This window comes from Callospermophilus lateralis, chromosome 5, assembly GCF_048772815.1.
Source record: "Callospermophilus lateralis isolate mCalLat2 chromosome 5, mCalLat2.hap1, whole genome shotgun sequence".
In the NCBI taxonomy this organism is placed as follows: Eukaryota; Metazoa; Chordata; class Mammalia; order Rodentia; family Sciuridae; genus Callospermophilus; species Callospermophilus lateralis.
In genome coordinates, this window is record NC_135309.1 from 73,373,753 (window position 1) to 73,391,830 (window position 18,078).

The 18,078-nt window shown below is 50.7% G+C and overlaps 1 protein-coding gene across 2 annotated transcripts in view; it reads right to left on the bottom strand.

Moving 5' to 3' along the window:
* The window catches only part of Psd2 (pleckstrin and Sec7 domain containing 2), a 28,947-nt gene extending 11,092 nt beyond the window's left edge, over nucleotides 1-17,855 (bottom strand). For both annotated transcript variants that reach the window (XM_076855978.1, XM_076855977.1), the window contains exons 1-6: nucleotides 17,482-17,855; nucleotides 14,497-14,946; nucleotides 13,876-14,070; nucleotides 10,303-10,383; nucleotides 6,544-6,656; nucleotides 5,708-5,766 (exon numbers count right to left, since the gene is read on the bottom strand). In XM_076855978.1, the coding sequence (XP_076712093.1) occupies nucleotides 5,708-5,766; nucleotides 6,544-6,656; nucleotides 10,303-10,383; nucleotides 13,876-14,070; nucleotides 14,497-14,946; nucleotides 17,482-17,855 (1,272 nt within the window). The remainder of the gene's footprint in view (nucleotides 1-5,707; nucleotides 5,767-6,543; nucleotides 6,657-10,302; nucleotides 10,384-13,875; nucleotides 14,071-14,496; nucleotides 14,947-17,481) is intronic.
* Between the last annotated feature and the right edge of the window lie 223 nt (nucleotides 17,856-18,078).

Below are 18,078 nucleotides of genomic sequence, written 5' to 3' on the forward strand. Positions count from 1 at the left end.
GAGAAGCAGAAAAGGATGAAGAAGAGCGGAAAGAGTGGGCAGCTGACTACTAATGGTGTAGAACAACGATACAGTTTTCTGGGGAATAAAATATAAGGAGATATAATAGTTAAAAGCACGATAATCGCAATTTATAAATTTGGAGAGGGCTCAGTGGTAGAGCACTTGTCTTAAATATGTGAGGCCCTGGGTTCCATCTCCAGGGCCACAAAGAAAAAAGGGTTGAAAGAAAAATCAATAGAATTAATGATATCACATTGAACAAGAAGTGGTAAAGGTACTTTGACAAGTCAGAACTGTATATCACAAGCTACAAAAAGAATTTTGAGAGCTAGGGATGTGGCTTAAGTGGTAATGCGCTCGCCTGGCATGCGCGGGGCGCTGGTTTCAATCCTCAGCACCACATAAAAATAAAATAAAGATGTTGTGTCCACCGAAAAACTGAAAAATAAATATTTAAAAAATTCCCTCTTCTCTCTCTCTCTTTCTTTAAAAAGAAATATTTTTGAAAGAATGCACAACTACCAAACTAAAAGGGGGGAAAATGGAATTAGAAAAAAAGATACTTAAATAATCCAAAAGTAGGTGAGAAAGGAGAGGAAAAAAGAACACAGAACTGATGAGTTGAATAGAAAACAATAGTAACCTGGTATATTTAACTCAAATATGTCATAATTCATTAAATGGTCAAGTTAAAAGATAATTATCAGACTTGCTCTTTTAAAAAGTCTATGATACAAGAGACATACCTTAACCATAAAGGAACAGATATCACAGGAACAAAAAGATAGAAAAGGATATAACCCTGCAACTAACACAAGAGCAGCAATATGGCTAACTAACATCTTCAAAATAGGGGCTGGGGTTGTGGCTCAGTGGTAGGGTGCTCACCTAGCATGCATGAAGCACTGGGTTCCATCCTCAGCACCACATTAAAAATAAAGTAAAGATATTGTGTCCGCCTAAAACTAAGAAATAAATATATTTTTTAAATCTTCAAAATAGGTTTGAAGTCAGGAAGCATTACTAGAGATAAAGAGTGACATTTTTCACAGTGAAAAAAAGGTCAATCCACCAGAAAACATAATCATCCTAAATTGGTATATACCCAATTGCAGAGCTTCAAAATATAGGGCCTCCCAGGCTGCTCTTGGACTTTGACCTCCTTCCACAGACTCTGTCTCCCGGCAGAAATACGTCACAGTCCATCTGATGACAAGCCCCAGCCCAAGCCCTCTCAGGCCAGGATGGCCAGTTCACTACGTTCACTTCCTTTCCCAGAGTGGAAGCTGGACAGGGCTGGGGAGCCACCAAAGCCATCATCCAAGTACTGAAATTTGGTCATTACTTTAACTCCACAGAAGCCAGACCTTTCCTCACAGGTCTGGCATGACCTCCCTGAGCAGCAGGATTAGAACAAGCCTATCCTATCTTTAAATCTCACCCCAGAAGCAGGATGTGGCAGGCCAAGCTGAAAGAAGGCAGATGTCACCTCCCTGAAGGGGGAAGGAAGGAACTGAGCAAAGGCCTCTGGGCAGACTTGCAAATTCTCACTAACCCTTAATTATACTGGCTCTTCCCTGGTGTGAAGTTCTGTCACCACCTGAGTTGCAAACATCCCAACTGCTGATCTTCAGGAAAGCAGCCAAATCCCTGGACTATCCCTGGAGTTCACCAACATCCTGCTCCAACCCACATCACCATCAACTCCACTCTTCAAGAAACCCGAGGTCTGGGGGAAACCAAGCTGCTCCTGAAAACAACTCACCTTGGCTTCAGCTGGCACTCTCCTGGAGTGGCTCTCCACCCGGGTCCCCTTTCTCTGCCTCCTCCTTGATGGTTCTCCCCTTTGACCCTGCTACTCAGCCCATTAACCAGTGCTGGAGGATAGACATCCAAAATGCCCCCCGAACTTCTCTCTTCATCTCCATTTCCAGCTCAACCAGGGCTGCCATCTTCTCTAGCTTGGAGGTCGAAAATCACCATTCTCTGACATCCTCACTTTCCAGCTTATCCCAGGATCAACCACCTCCAACACCCCATTTCACTCCTGAAAGTGTACACTCCTGACCCATCTGCTCTCCTTCCAGATCACTCTTCTCTGGAAGGCTCATTCCAGCAATGTTTTGACACTCTGCTGAGATCCAAACACCCCACTTTCTTTTTATCCCATTTAGATTCTAGGCCCAATTCTTCCACCAACACTTCTAGCTCTGTTGCCCCTTTCTGCTTCTGTCCTATTTGTCTAGGAAAAAAAAAAAAAAAAACAGCCCTGATAAAATTCAACTAGTTTCCCACACTGTGGATCTCAGCCCAGTAGAATGGATAAGCTTGGAGAGGAGTACAGAGTCATGCTAACTGGTCCCATTTTATATCCACTACCCAATCCTATAGGCACCAACCCCTCACAACAATATACCACACTTTCCTAGAATATTTGATCTCCATTCTCCAGTATTCTCCAATATGACCACACACATCTTTTTCCTTAAGCCTCAACACCCTCATAGCAGATATTATGGTTCTCTCTTCGACCTTGCTCCTCCACTGACACACTTTCTTTTCTCAGCTTCTGAGATGCCACACACTAACTGGTTTTCCTTGGACTTCTTCAGCTGCCTCACAGTCCTGTCTGGTCCTCTGCTTACCTCTAAATCACATCAGGCCTCAGAACATGGCCATCAGCCTGCTTCTCTCCCCAGGGCACTGAGCCAGGCTTCTAGCTTTAAGTTCTATTAGGATGACAGTGACCACCACTCCCTTCATCTCTTTATCCCACTCAACTCTATTGGCCCTGGATTCATTGATCTCACCATCCCTGTGGTGTCCCCATGTTGATGACGAACAGGCATCTCCAACACAGCATGTCAGAAATGGGACTTGAGCCAACTGCAGTGAGGCACACCTATAATTCCAGCAGCTCAGGAGGCTGAAGCAAGAAGATCTGGAGTTCAAAGCCAGCCTCAGCAACTTAGTGAGGCCCTAAGCAACTCAGTGAGACCTTGTCTCTAAATAAAATATTAAAAAGGGGCTGGGGATGTGGCTCAGTGGTTAAGCCAAAGCCATCCTTATTTCTCTTTCCCTGACCAACACCAAGAGCAAGTCCTGTCAGACTCACCCTCAAGAAGTTTCCTCTGCAGCCCCTTCTTTCCACATCTACTACCCTGTTCACCCAGGGCACCATTGTCCATCTCCCAATTGGACACAACCTAACAGTCACAGTTTTGTGGATCCTCAAAAAGTTAAACAAAATGACCACATCATAGAATCCAGCAAGTCCATTCCTAGGGGTAGGCCCAAAAGAACTGAAAGCAGTTGTTCAAACACAAACTTGCACACGAATGTTGATAGCAGCTATTCACAATAGGCAAGAGGTGAAAAACATCCTTCCTGACCCCTTTGCCTGGACCCCTTTGTCCCAAATCTTTCTGTATCTAGCTCCTTCTGGTCCTCCAGGTCTCAGGTCAAGTTTCCCTGGCCCTAGTCCACCCCCACCACACTAGTTTATTCCCGTCCCAGACCTACCACTACTTGCAATCATTTGTTCCCCTGGGCATTGCCCACATCTTCTAATTAGAAGGCAGGTGACCTGAGGGAGGGTTTCCTTCCTGCTTCTTCACAGAACACAGAAGGCACTCAGCAGCCAGGACTGCCGTTGAGCCTCCAACCTCCAGTCCAGACGCCCCTCCTACAGGAAACCTTCCTGAGCCCTCGCCCAGGCTATCCCATCTGAAAACAGTGCACCTACACGCTCTGGCAGCCTCTTCTGCCTCCCTCTCTGACCAGAACTCTTCCCAGGGGCACCAGCAGGGTCCACATTCCTGAGATTCCCCCATCCCATGAGGCACTCATTTCCTATCTGATGAGCAGCAGAGGGAGAGGAGAGGTGAAGACTCACAGCCCCTGCAACCCTCAGGCCCTGGGCCAAGCACTCCACATGTGCTATCTCTGTTCCTCCTCAGTGGGAAACAGGCTAAGTGAGGTCAGTAGCTTGCTCCAGGCCACCCAGCTGTCACGTGGAGAGATACAAAGAACCTGACCTGGAACCTGGCTTCTAGCCACTGGGCAACACTGCCTCTAGAGAAATGTGATCCTCGGTGTCTTCCCACAGCAAGGATGAGGGTCCTACCCCACCCACTTCTGATCTGTCACGCTTACTTTCTCCTCAACGGAGGGTTAATGGGGGCCCATGGCCAGCTAAGGCCCACCACACTCCAGGTGTGCTCTACCCCTGGGGCTCACTGAGCAGCAGCTGCTGCCCTCATGAGCAGCTCAGCCATGGGGAGGGGCATCCAAGGCTGGGCCCAGGGTATGCCCTCAGGCAGGCCAAGAGTGGAGACAGGAATGGAGCAGTGTGTTCACTACTACTTTTAGAGTAACTAGCAATACCCACTCTCCACCAACAGGGGGCAGTCTCAGGAACAGTGCTGGTTCCTGGGCATCAGCCCTGGTGACCATCACATAAAATACACTCATCTTCTCTCTTGTTCCACACTCAGGCCAAGGCCCAGGCTAACTTCCCCAAGTTGTCATACATTAGCTCTTCCCGATGAGGGCACCCCGAGGCCCTCACCCTCCCCAAGCCAGTGCCCCAGCAGGGCACAGCCCAGATTGCTCCTCCCTTCCCATGCTCAATTGCCATCAGGCTGCAGCCTGCACAGTGTGGCCCTCCAAGGGTCTGTAGGTCACCATCATTTAAGTTTTAATATTAATAATGAACACTATCATCCTGACACTTGGTGTTGTGTCTATTTCTCTTCTCAGGACTTCCCAGGATACTGTGACTCACACCACTAGATGCAGAACCTGAGATTCTGACAGGTCTAGTGACTTGCCCAGGGTCAAACAGCTGCCACATTGAAGCAAGAGTAGGATGTGAATATGGGCCTGTCCCACCTTTCTTCCACCCCATATTGCCTGAACTTCCCTAGTTAACTATAGAACCAGACATGCTGGCCTGTTGTCCCCGAGTCACTAAAATATCCCCCAACCCAACAGGGTGCTCTGACCACCCCTGGGTCAGCAATGACAGGGAAGGGATCAGATGGGACTAGATTGATGTGATGGGGACACAGAAGGGTGGCATGGTGATGGGGGTCTAGGCACACAGGGCATGCACGCCACTAACTACACTTACCACCTGAGGAAGGACAGGAGAGCCCAAAGAGGGTCCCCGCAGCAGACCAAGGAAAGAAGAAGGAATTAGTGAGCCATGAGAAACACTGAGGCCACCTGGGGCTGGGCCCGACCCAGCCTCACAGGCTGGCACCCCACACCTGTCACTTCACTCATTGGCCTGGTGGAGTGAAGGAAGGGACAAGAATGCCTCTTGAGAGTAACCTATCATTTGACGGCAAGGGCTTCCCGGGCATGGCATTTCAGTGAGGTGGCATTGGCCTTGCTGACGAGGGTTGGGGGGAATACACTGCTTTTAGCAGCAAGTGGCATGGGCCCAGCTAGGGGCACACATCTTACCTGGCATACCCTCAACTCCTGTTATGACTCAACTGTTCTCACCATCCTGTTTAGGGGCCAAGACCCAGGAAAAAACTAGGGCAGAGACAAATCTAGAAGCCTAGTTGCCAAACTCCCAGGACTTGCTAAAAGAAACACAGTCACTGAGAAAGAATCTCAGGGAGGGAACTCAGTGAAGGGTCAGGCTCTGATGACTCAGAGTCAGTCAGCGCAAGGACGTCCCCCAACTCACGTGTCCGTGCAGGTCCGTGTTGAGCAGCATCAGAGCACAGGTGAGCGTGTGGATCCCATCTAAATCACAGACAGTGGCATTCTCAGTGTGACAATCCGGGTCATTCCCACCCCAACTTCCCACCTGTCTCCTGATAGCGCCCTCCTGGAGGCCCTGGAGACAGGAAGAGGCCAGCTGCCTGCCCGAGACACTCAGGGCCAGGGGCTGCGTGATGCTGCCTGACCACCACATTGCAGTGTCAGAGTCATTTGCCTGCCTCCTGTCAGGACCGTCACCTCCCTCAGAGGAAACCTGACTGCCCTGGTTCTGCTCCAGCCCAGACACCTGCCTGCTTTCTCCAAATTCACCTTGAACCTCAGACCCAGCAATGGCTCTGGGTCCTGGACCATGTACTTGACTTGACTTGTGTCTCTTCCAATAAGAGACCTTGTTCCTCAGTTTTTAGGACTCAGGTCTATCCAAAGGACAAGTCCTGCACCTAAGATGGTCCCCATGCAGAACTTCACGTACCAGGACCCCCGCCACACCAAGAATCACCATTGTGACAGAGTCTGGAAGCATGAAGACCCGAAGGACTAACCCTGTAGGATGGAGAGTTTTGAGGTGCTGGGAAAGACAAGGGGCAAGATATCTAGAGCGCTCTTCCCAGCAGGCAGAGCCCACTCCATGGGTCATCAATTATCTATGCAACGTTATTTGAGCACCTACTGTATACCAGAGCAGACAGACCATCTGGGCCTGGCAGCAGGGGAGAGTGGCAGGAAATCTGGGAGGGAGAAGGCCAGGCCTGGCATGGGCTGGGTGGGTGGGTGGGGCAGAGGAGACACCTGCCGTACCTTCCGAGGTACTGTCATCAGGGTTGCACTGGCAGTACCGGCGGGAGAAGTGTGTCAGGACCCGCTCACGCTCCTGTGTTTCCCCCATCAGTGGGAATGCCTTCAGGAAGGTTCTAGAAGATAATTCAAAGCTCCTGAGGGTCTCTCAGAATCCCCACCTCAGTCTGGGTACTCACCCTGGGTAAAAGCCCCAACATGACAAACACACCTACAACCTGGGGCAGGTTGTGAAGAATAAACAGATGAGTGCCTGAGACCCACTCCTCACTCCTCCTCCATGGTGGGGCTCAGGCTATCCACACCTGCCATTCAGAATAATCTTCCTCCGTCATTCCTGCTCCTCTGTATGCCACTGGGCTGAGCCCCAGGCTCCCTCACCCCCTCACTCTTCCCCCATCCCAAGTCTAAGCTGCCACCAAGTCCCAGGGATTTATTCTTCATATTCAATCTCAATTCCTCCTCCTCCCCCACCTCATCACATGCCCAGGCCACGTGCAACATCCTCCCTATAGGCCCCCTGCACCTCCCAGTCCCTGAAGACACTAAGCCATCTAAACACAAGGCAGTCAAGACCTGCCTGACTTAAAACCTGCCACTGGCTCCCCAGAACCCTCAAGGTAACACCCAAGTCCTCCACACCATGGTCTTGTGATTGGCCCAGTTCCCCTCCTGTCTCTCCAACCCATACACACTTGCTGCCTCTCCAAATTGTCCCCCACACCCTAGATAGGACAGGCATTTTCACTGTTTGATGCCTCTGATCAGGCTGGGGTCCACCTGGAGCATCCTTCCCACCTTTGCTGAGAAGCTCTTAATCTCCCTAAAGTTCAATTCCAAGGTCACCCACCTCTTAGAGGCACCTTTTGGGAAGCTGATCCCAAAGGGGCTAGGAGAAGGGGCTAGGGTTTCTTGTCCAGGGCCTGGGCATGCCAGTGCAGGCTAACCCAGTTTGGACCTCTGTCTGGGTTCGAGATTTTATGGATTGCTCCTAATTTTTCTGTTGTTCATTTGATTTCTAGCCCAAAGCACCTATAATATCCACTTGGCTATACTCTTTATGCTGGGCCTGGCAGCAGGAGAAAGTGGCAGGTAAATCTGGGTGGGAGAAGGCCAGGCCTGGCATGGGCAGGGTGGATGGCTATACTCTTACACTGCCTCCAAAGGTCCCCTGAGATCTGAGCCACACCTTGACCATCCAAGGTTTTCCAAGGCATCCCAAACTGCAGACCACTCTTGAAATTTAATTCCAGGCCATCAACTGCCATGCAAGTCTACTCTCCTATCCTATACCCATCTCCTCTTCTCCCTTTCCCTCCTGCTCCCTGTCCCTGCCCTGATTTGTTCCTCTCCCTCTTCTTCTCATACCCCATTAGGATTTTCTAAAATCCAGTGCCCCTCCCAGCCTGAGCCTGTGCTACCTAAGAGGCATCCATACCACCTATTTCCTGGACCACAGTCCCCGTTGAGGGCTCTTCACTAAACCCCAGCCCAACACCACACCACCAAATTCTCCAGCTATCCCTAGGCTCGGCCCCATCACTGCCCACCTCTCCCCACCTCAGGACCTGCAGCCCTTCTACCCTGTCCTCTGAGCAGCCTCACACACTTTCCCTGCTAGCTCTAAGGCCTGCCCACAGGCCTTGTCCTCTTGTCCTCCACCTGACGCTCTTCAGAAGCCTGCACATGACTGGATCAAAGGCTGCCAGCATCACTTTACATTCAGCACCTTCAGGGCTCCCCAGTGCCTGTGCAGTAACGCCTCACTCTACCGGGCTGGCGTCTGAGGCCCTCCAGTCCAGCTGCCGTGCCTCTGATCAGGAGCTGGTGCCACTGAACACTTTCCCTCCCATCCTCCTCACTGGGTACAATCTTCAAGACTCAGCTCAGGATAGAGCAGCTGTTCACTGTTCTCAGTGGAAGCAGTGCATTTTCTTAAGTTTCAGGAGGCTGCTGAGACCACCAAGACCACAAAGGCCAAGGTCCCGAGAGAAGACGACTGGGGGTATGTAGGTTGACCAGCTGCCGCTGCTCTTCCCTAGGGGCACTGCTGACTAAGGGCACAGACAAGGGGCAAGACACTGGGTGGCTTCATGGAACTGGAGAGAGAAACCTGGAGACTTGGGGGACTATAAACATTATAGCAAGACATTTGCCAAATTTTGAAGATTTGAAAGTAGGAGGCTAAAAAGGTCAACAGACAGTCTCTAAGTCGGGGTGGGGGGTGCTTTTGTTTCTATGTTTTTGCTTTTGGCAATCTTGCTGCACTGAGACAAAATGAGGAAACCACCAAGGTTTCCTCCCGGGATCTTTACCCCGTGATCTACACAGACCCTGAGCCATACCAGACTTTGGCACCAGCTCTGGCTAGAATAGGACCACATCACCATGCTTCCCTCCTCTAACTCCCTAGAAAAGACTTGGTGAACCCTCTTTGGAATAATACAGATTAATCTTGAGCCACCATAGTTCTATTCAAAATATGCAGAATCTAATTTTTTAAATTACTAAGCATGGGGGCTGGGGATGTGACTCAAGCGGTAGCGCGCTCGCCTGGCATGCCTGCGACCAAGGTTCGATCCTCAGCACCACATACAAACAAAGATGTTGTGTCTGCCGAAAACCAAAATAAATAATAAAATTCTCTCTCTCTCTCTCTCTCTCTCTCTCTCTCTCTCTCTCTCTCTAAAAAAAAGAAAAGAAAAGAATTTAAAAATAAATAAATTACTAAGCATGCAAAGAGATAGGATAGATGATAGAAAATCAAGAGAAAAAACAGACAATAGAAACAGGGACAAGTGATTCAAATGATGCAGATATTAGAGACAATAGACCGGAACTTTATTCTAGCATGCTCACTTTATTCTAGCATGCTCAAGATCAAGGGGAAAAATGAAAAAAAATGAATGAAAAGATGGGAAATTCACCAGAGAATTAGAATTTCTTTTTAAAAGTTTCAATAAGATGGAAAATTCTAGAACTGAAAAATATGATAACAAACTAAAAACTCAACAAATAGGTTTGATGGCATATTGAATACAGGGAAAGGATAAGTGAACTGGAAGAAATACCCCAACCAAAACAGAGAAAAAAGAATAGAAGTTACATTTTGTAAAAATATAAGACAGGGCTGGGGACATAGCTCAGTTGGTAGAATGCTTCCCTCACATACAAGACCCTGGATCAATCCTCAGCACCACAAAAAAAAAAAAATTATAAGAGACACATGGACACAGTAAAAAGGCCTAGCTAAGACCATCCACTCTTAGCTCAGAGACTGCTCTCCATCCCTCCTAAGGCCTGGTCTGCATCCCCCAGCTGGTCCCTACCAGAGCTTGCTGACCCTGGGCTATATCCACCCATCCCACCCCTCCTGCACCTGGCCCTCCTGGGACCTACTCCCTGGATTCAAATACCAGTAAAAGCTGAGATCAAATCCCCCTTTCATCATCTTCTCCTCAAAGATGGTGGGGAGATCACACCCACCTTGCAAAGCTGCAAGGACCAAGTGTGGCACGTGGCAGGCAGGAAGTTCTCACAGAGGCAACCCTCTGCCTTCCTCTCCTAGAGTCACGACTGTGTTCCCACCTGTGTATCCTCAGCCCAACCTGAGGTGCTGCTCTGCTGCTGCCCTTACAGCCTCATAGAGAGTTCGAGAGACTTGGGCAAAGTTGCACAGCAGTTTCTGATACAGCTGAGATGTGAATCCAGATGTGCTGCCCATACCACCTGTGGGCACTGTCCCATCCCAGCCCCACTGACCTGAGTGCTCGGTCCAAAGTGAGGCCTGAGAAGTCGAAGAAACTGAGGTACTCCCCAGCCACCAGCCTGCTGAACTCATTGCTGCAGGGAGAGTATGAGAAGTCAATTAGAAGCGGGGTCCATCCCAAGGATGACAGAACTACAGGGGGACTTGGCTTCAGAGTACTCTGACCCACCCTCCCACATCTCCCTACCCCTAGGCTGCCTCCCCAAGTGGCCAGTCAGGCTTGTTGTTCAACCTTGGGCTGGGAGATCAGGAGGGCTTCCTGGAGAAGGTGATGTCCCAGCCAACACTGAAAAGTGCTACCTGGTGCAAGGAGTGGGGGATGGGATGATGCCAAGTGTTCCCACCGGAGGAAACTGCAAAACATGTCCAAGATGCTAGGACAGGGATGTATGGCCAGAGCCTGGAGAGCGGGAATGGGGTAGGTAAGAGATGAGACAGGGAAGAGGGCTGCAGCTCAAGGGAAAGGATGTGATTCTGGGGGTCTGAAGCAAGGCAGTCAGATTTGTATTTTGGAACACTACCTGCTGGGTAGAGGCCCTTGGTCTTGGACAACTAGAAAGTTGTCCAAGAAAGAGATGGGAGAGATAGGGAGAAGACTGAGGCTGAGTGTGTGTGGTGCACACCTGTAATCCCAGCAGCTCAGGAGGCTGAGGCAGGAGGATCACAAGTTCAAAGCCAGCCATAATCAACTCAAGACCCTGCCTCTAAATAAAATATTTAAAAGGGCTGGGGATGTGGCTTGGTGATAAAGTGCCTCTGGGTTCAATCCCTGGTACAAAACAAAAAAATATGGAGGCAGAATCCACCAAAAAGGGAGCTAGAATGGGGGGGTGGCATGACTAAAACAGTGAAGATGTCAGAGCTCAGGACAGGGACAGTGCTGAATGGATCCCTGGGAGAGTCACCACTCCATGGTGGTTAATAATGATTTGCAGGGGGAGCTGAGCCCACAGGAGAAGAAGGTGCAGAGTCAGGGCAGCCAGCCCAAGGCAGAGCTCTGATGAAAGCCTCAGTTAAAGGTATAGAACAAAGAGAGAAGCAGTGAAGGAGACAGAGGAACACAGGCAGAGAAGAGGGAAGTGTTGTTCGGGAGGCCACTGAAGAACGTGTCCCAAGACTGGAATGAGGGAACTCTTGCCACCTGATTCTAATCAAGCCTCAAGCTCTCCCTCTGTTAACAGGACCCGCAGGAAACAGAGGAACCTAAGAAATAACACCATGAGGATACCGCGTCCAAAAGGTGGAAATTTTTCCAGAACCACTGGCTCACTTTCTTCTACAAATATATAGCACATGGAAAAGGAAGGAGAAGCCGGGCTCGGTAGTGCACACTTGCAATCCCAGCGGCTAGTGAGGCTGAGGCAGGAGGATCTTGAGTTCAAAGCCAGCCTCAGCAATTTAATGAGGCCTAGAGCAACTCAGTGGGACACCGTCTCTAAATAAAATGCAAAATAAGGCTGGGGATGGGGCTCAGTGGTCGAGTGCCCCAGAGTTCAATTCTGGGTACCATTAAAAAAAAAAGAAAGAAAAAGAAAAAGGAAGAGACTCTTGACCGCTGTAGATTAAACAACATTTAGAAATCACAGGGCCAATGCAATGTGGCAGACCTCCTTTGGGTCCTAATTTGGACAAACCAACATTTTTAAGACACTCAGACAAAATTAAACACAAACCGAATTTAGAGATAATAAGGAATTTTTGCTATTTTTTTTGCAATTATAATGGAATTATAATTACATAGAAAGACTCTGATCAGTTAGAGATATACATTAAAGTGCTTAAGGATCAAATAATGGAGTGTCTGAAATATATTTTAAAATATTCCAGCAAATGGAGGGAAGAAGCTGCAGGGTAGTAGATGAAATGAGAATTTTAAAATATTGATAACTTTGAAGCTGAGTAAAATGAGTATGTGAAGATTTAATATATTACTTTCTATGCTTTTGTGTATGTTTGAAATTCCCACACTAAAAATAATAGTTTAAGGAAATAAAAAGGAGGGCTGGGTCTGGGGCTCAGCGGTAGAGCGCTTGCCTAGCACATGTGAGGCACTGGGTTGGATCCTCATCACGGCAAAAAAATAATAAAATAAAGGCATTGTGTCCATCTATAACATATATATATATATTTATTTATTTATATAAAGAAGGAAGAAAGAAAGAAAAAATGAGTGATCCATGATGTCAAAGCTGCTGAAGGTGGACTGGGGAGTGGTCACCAGATTCAAAGACACAAGGTCACCAGTGACCTTGAAAAGAGAAGATTCCGAAGATGGGGGTGGTGAACCAATTTATAGGAGATGAGTGAGGAGGAGAAGAAGGGAAGGTTAGATGCACCTAAGGGAGAAAACCTGAGAATGTGGGCTGTGAAGCTGGAGGAGGAGCTTTGCTTTTCTTTTGGGAGACAAATGCCCTTAAGTGCCAGTAAGCAGATGCCTAAAGAGGGAGTGGCAGAAAAGACAGGAGAGGGACTCATGGCAGAAAGGCAACTGAAAGGCTGCCGTGCATTCAGGGGAGTGGGGCCTACAACCCAGAAGGGAAGATGGGGGCATCTGAGTTGTGATTTCTAGGCTGGGGTTGTTGGGGGCCTAGTATAGGCTGAGTGGAGGGTGAAGGAGCAAGAGGGAGGGGGAAGGACCTGGGGCCTAAGCCACCACAAGGGCGAGCTCTGACTGGTGCCAAGGGTCTGACTGTCTTCCCTAGCCTTTCGAGCAGCAAGCGGAAGCCAGGTCTGTTCTGCCCACCTCAGAGCCTTTCGGTGGGCTGGGAGGCCCTCTGGACAGAAGGGTCAAAAGCTGGGGCCAGTGGGGCAAGGTGGCGCACGTCTGTAATTCCAATGGCTCTGGAGGTGGAGGCAGGAGGATCGTGAGTTCAAAACCAGCCTCAGCAAAAAGTGGGACACTAAGCAACTCAGTGGGACCCTGTCTCTAAATAAAATACAAAATAGGGGATGTGGCTAGTGGTGGAGTGACCCTGGCTTTAATCTCTGGTACCAAAAAAAGTAAATTAAAAAGCTGGGACCACACTGGTGAGGCAAGCGTGGGGCTGTGCCAGCCGACTTCCTCAGTCATAGTCCTTACTGTGCCCCAAGCTCTTCCCTTTGCGCCCCAGGCTGAAGGCCAGGGCTTGAACTTGGGGACTCCAGCACCTTCAGCTGGTCCCAATAGACAGTAGGGCTTCATGAGGCCCAGGAACTCCCTCCTGAGCCCAGGTGTCTGGATATGTCCCCTGCCATTCCTCTCCCAGGTTCTCCTCTCTCCCTGGCCCCATTAGGATGGCCACTAGCTCCTGACCAACTGCTCTGTCCTCACTACCATTCATGATGACCCCATAACCATATCCCATATACTGTACCCCAGCCCCAAGGGAGCTGAGAGCAACAGCCCTGGCCCAAGCAGCCCAGAAAGGAAACAGATTTAGGGCGCGGCCAGGAATGAGGACAGTGGCAGGAGGAGGTGTCCTTGAGGGTGTTGGGAGCTCCTTAATACCAGCTACTCCTGAAAATAGTCACTGGCTGGAGAAGGTGACGGGTTTACACGGGGTAGGAGGGGTGGGAGGCCCACTCACTTCTTGCCCAGCTGCCGGGCCACATCACAGCGCTGGAAGCCCTCAAGGTGGTAGAGGCGGCGGGCCAGCCGGCGAGCAGCTTCGCTGACCCCCTGGCACCCATTGGCCAGCGGGTCTGTGCTGCCAGGCTCCAGCCCCTCCGAGCTGCTCAGCTCTGAGTCCGAGTCTGACAGGCCATCTTTCAGGCTAGGATCACTGTAGATGGAGGAGGGAGATCAGAGGCCCAGGGGCAGAGGTCTGATGCAAGCCCAGAAGGAATCCCAGACCTCTAAAAACCCATGCAGGGGTCAGAGCAGAGGAAGAAGCTCCACTGCAGCAGGAAAGAATCAAGTTAGATTTTCAGAAGAACCAACCCCTCAAGAGAAATCATTAGCTACTGCACATGCCCATGACACAGCTTCCTGATCTCCTACAAGCTGAGAAAATCTGAAGGGCAGAATGGAAACTCAGGGTGAGAATTCTGGATGCAGAGGATGGACAAGCCAGCCTTGGAGGGGACTCATCGACTTTGGACACTGGTTCACCCGAATATGCTTTGTCCTCTCCAGGTTTCAGTATCTCCGTCTGTTCAAAGATGGAGCCCCAGCCCCAGCCCCAGCCCCAGCCCCAGGCCTGCCTCACCTGGCTGAGTTCAGCAACTTGTCTGTGTCCTCCTCATCTTCCTCCTCATCCCCGCCTGGACCCTGGGGCCCGTCTTCATGGAATCCATTGGGCACCGTTGTGAGAGACAGGCGGCTCAGGACGTTCTCTGAGCGGCTGCTAGAGATGGAGCGCCGCAGGGGGCTGCCCAGCTCCCCATCACCACCGGCTGCCCCCATGTCCCCCTCAGCCCCCATGTCCCCCACGCCCATTCCAGCCCCTGGCTCAGGGCTGTCACGGGCCCTCTGCTGGATGAGGGGGGTGAGGGGGGCCTCGAAGCTGACGCAGCTGTCACTCTCATCTGTGAGGCTCAGGACGTCCAGGGAGTCAAGGCTGCTGTACTGGGTGCCCCGCAGCAGCTCTGACTCCAGAATCTTCTCAAAGGTGGCACTGAAGCCATCCCGCACATCTGGCTCCCCGGTGCCATCCAGCCTGTGGGAGCAAGGACCCAATCACCATCCTGCCCAGGGGTACGCCACACAGGGGTTGGTGGCTGGGAGCTCCCTGGGAGCAAGGCAGGCATGGGTTGTGTTCTGCTGATTTGTTCTTTCAGCCAAAACTTACCGAGCACTAGGGGCTAGATGCTGGGCCAGGGATTAGGAATACAGCAGCATAAGGATCAGATGTGGTCCCTGACCCTCAGGGCCTGACCAGCAGCCTGGACCACAGTAGGCCTTCAATATTTCTCTAAATAGGGCTGGGGATGTGGCTCAAGCGGTAGCGTGCTAGCCTGGCATGCGTGCGGCCCGGGTTTGATCCTCAGCACCACATACAAACAAAAGATGTTGTGTCCGCCAAAAACTAAAAAATAAATATTAAAATTCTCTCTCTCAAAAAAAAAATTCTCTAAATAAGTGACTATGAGGTCTCTTCCCCCAGCCTGGCCTGGGTGGCTGCTCCTCTGAGCTCCCAGAGCAATGTGGACAGCTCCCTGTCACAACTAGTGTCACACTAGGTCATCATTTTGCTGTTCTCACAGCCTAGGAGGTTCTTAGCTCAGCCAACCACTCTACTCTCAGGGCTTGCCTTTATGTCACTCCCTGGGTAATACTGAGGGGGTCAGGCCCACACCATGCTGGCCCCTTCTCTCCATTCCCTGTCCTCTGGGATCCCTGCTGTCACCCTACCCCTTATCGGTATGTAGTATTGTTTTATTCTCCAGCTTACTGTATGTTCCCTCAGCTCCACACTCCCCAAACCAAAGCATCCTAGACTTTGGTCTGCCTAGAAAGGACACCTCTGCCAGTAGTGTGCTGAGTACTAGTGACATCCAAATAAGACAGAGCCATGCCAAGAATGGTGGCCCACACCTGTCATCCCAGCAGCTTGGGAGGCTGGGGCAGGAGGATCGAGTTCAAAGCCAGCCTCAGCAACTTAGCAAGGCTCTAAGCACCTCAGTGAGACCCTGTCTCTAAATACAAAATAGGGCTGGGGATGTGGCTTAGTGGTAGAGCACCCCTGAGTTCAATCCCCCATACAAAGAGAGAGAGAGAGAGGTGCCCTTGAGAGACTCTCAACCATTGTCAGAGGCACAAATGGTACCCCCATCTCCCATCTGCTCATACAACAGGACAAACCTGAGGAATGGCCCTGATGGAGGCTTGAAAACCATCAGCAAATTTCCAAACCTCCATCTGCACCTACCCTCAGTCATTCCAAATTAATAAGTCACCTGAATATGCTCCAAGAAGCCCTAGGCTCCTGCCAACCCCTGCTAGCTTCAGTGGCTGTCCTAGGCCCTCTGTGGATAAAACCTGCAGCTATGCACACCTAGTTCACACAGGCTCGCAGACCCACGTACTGTACTCACATGCAACCCAGACCTAAAGACACTTCTCCCCAACGTCCACTACAGGCCCAAACACACACCCACAAGTGCACAGGCCAGACACCAATACCCCCACTCACAACCACACAGCCCATGCATGCCAACATACTCACACATGCCCATGCACACACCCCTGTGTAGGCCAGGCACACACACACCTGCCCACTTGCCTGTTCTGGCCAGAGACTACAGCTGTGCTCACCAAGCCTTCTCTTCTGTGCTCTCTTCTCAGCCCTCGATGGTGCCTTCTAGACTTTCCTATGCCCAATCCCCACCCTCCTCCCAGTGGCACCCCAAGACTGCAAGTCTTGCCACCTCCTGTTGAGGATAATGGAAATGAGGCTACAACTCCAGGAAGCAGAACTGAAGTGGGATCCCGGTAGAACTTTCTGATGGCAACCTCAGATGAGGGTGACTGAGAAGGCCACCTCACAAAGCCTGCTTTCCTGGGGCCAGCTGCAGGACTGGTAGATTCTCATCTGCAGAAAGTCGAGGGATGGCCCAGATGACCTTCACATCAAAGCTTGTTTTTTGATCTCAGGGGCACTCAACCGCTGAGCCACATCCCCAGCCCCATTTTGTATTTTATTTAGAAAGAGGGTCTCACTGAGTTGCTAAGTGCCTCGCCCTTGCTGAGGCTGGCTTTGAACTTATGATCCTCCTGTATCAGCCTCCCAAGCCACTGGGATTACAGGCGTGTGCCACTGCACCTGGCACAACAAAGCATTTTATTAAATTTATTTCTATGTGGTGCTGAGAATTGAACCCAGTGCCTCACACATGCTAGGCAAGCGCTCTACCACTGAGTCACAACCCCAACCCATCAAAGCATTTTAAAAGGAATTGGAACTCGAATTCCAGCCTAGGATGGAGGGAGTAAAATCCTTGCACCTGACAAAATCAGCTCGTGATGACTTGCAGGGCTGAGGGCTGGGGGTACAATAAACCTGCTAGCCTTTGAATTCCCACTCATGGCCCTATCCTCCCCAAACATCCAGAAGGTGAACAAAATAGGGATATGAGAGTCCCATCTTATGTATGATAAAAACAGGGACCAGAAAAATAAGGGGCTAGGCACAGGCCACATAGGACTGGAGCTGCCAAACATGGTAAGCCTCCAACCCAAGACACCCACTTACCCCAGCTGAGGGTCCTCAGTGTCTGCACAGAGGCTCCTGGGGATATCCTCCCCCTCCACCAGCTCACCAACCCTCCAGGGCCTGGACTCTGTTGAATCTTCTAGAATGTTCGTATCTGGCCCCAGGGTTAGGCCATTGGTGAGGGAGAGGCCCAGGCTGATGGCAGACAGAGCCTCATCTGGGTCCTCTGTGGGCTCCTCAGTATCCTCCAGGGTTCCCCTCTCCTCGTGCACTGGGCTGCTGAGGCGGCTGCTCAGTTCCTCACTGGCTGCCATTCCATTCTGGACCCCAGGTTCCTCCTCAGGTGCCAGGCTCGGATCCCAAGTGGCACCGCCTTCCTCAGGCAGTGAGGATGGGAGCTTATCCTCCTCCATGGCAGCCACTGCTTCCATCCTGTCCCAGCTGCTCCTGGGACTCCAGTAGACCTGGCAGAAGACGGAGAGATGAGGTCAGAGTCTGTGAGACAGGCAAGGATCAGGGGATCCAAAGCCCTGCAGAACCAGCACCAGCACAGCCTCCTGGGAGCAGGAGCTTTGTCGTGATGATCTCAGGACCCTTCCAGCTGGAGTCTGGGTTCAGGTCAGGGCCCCCCTCACG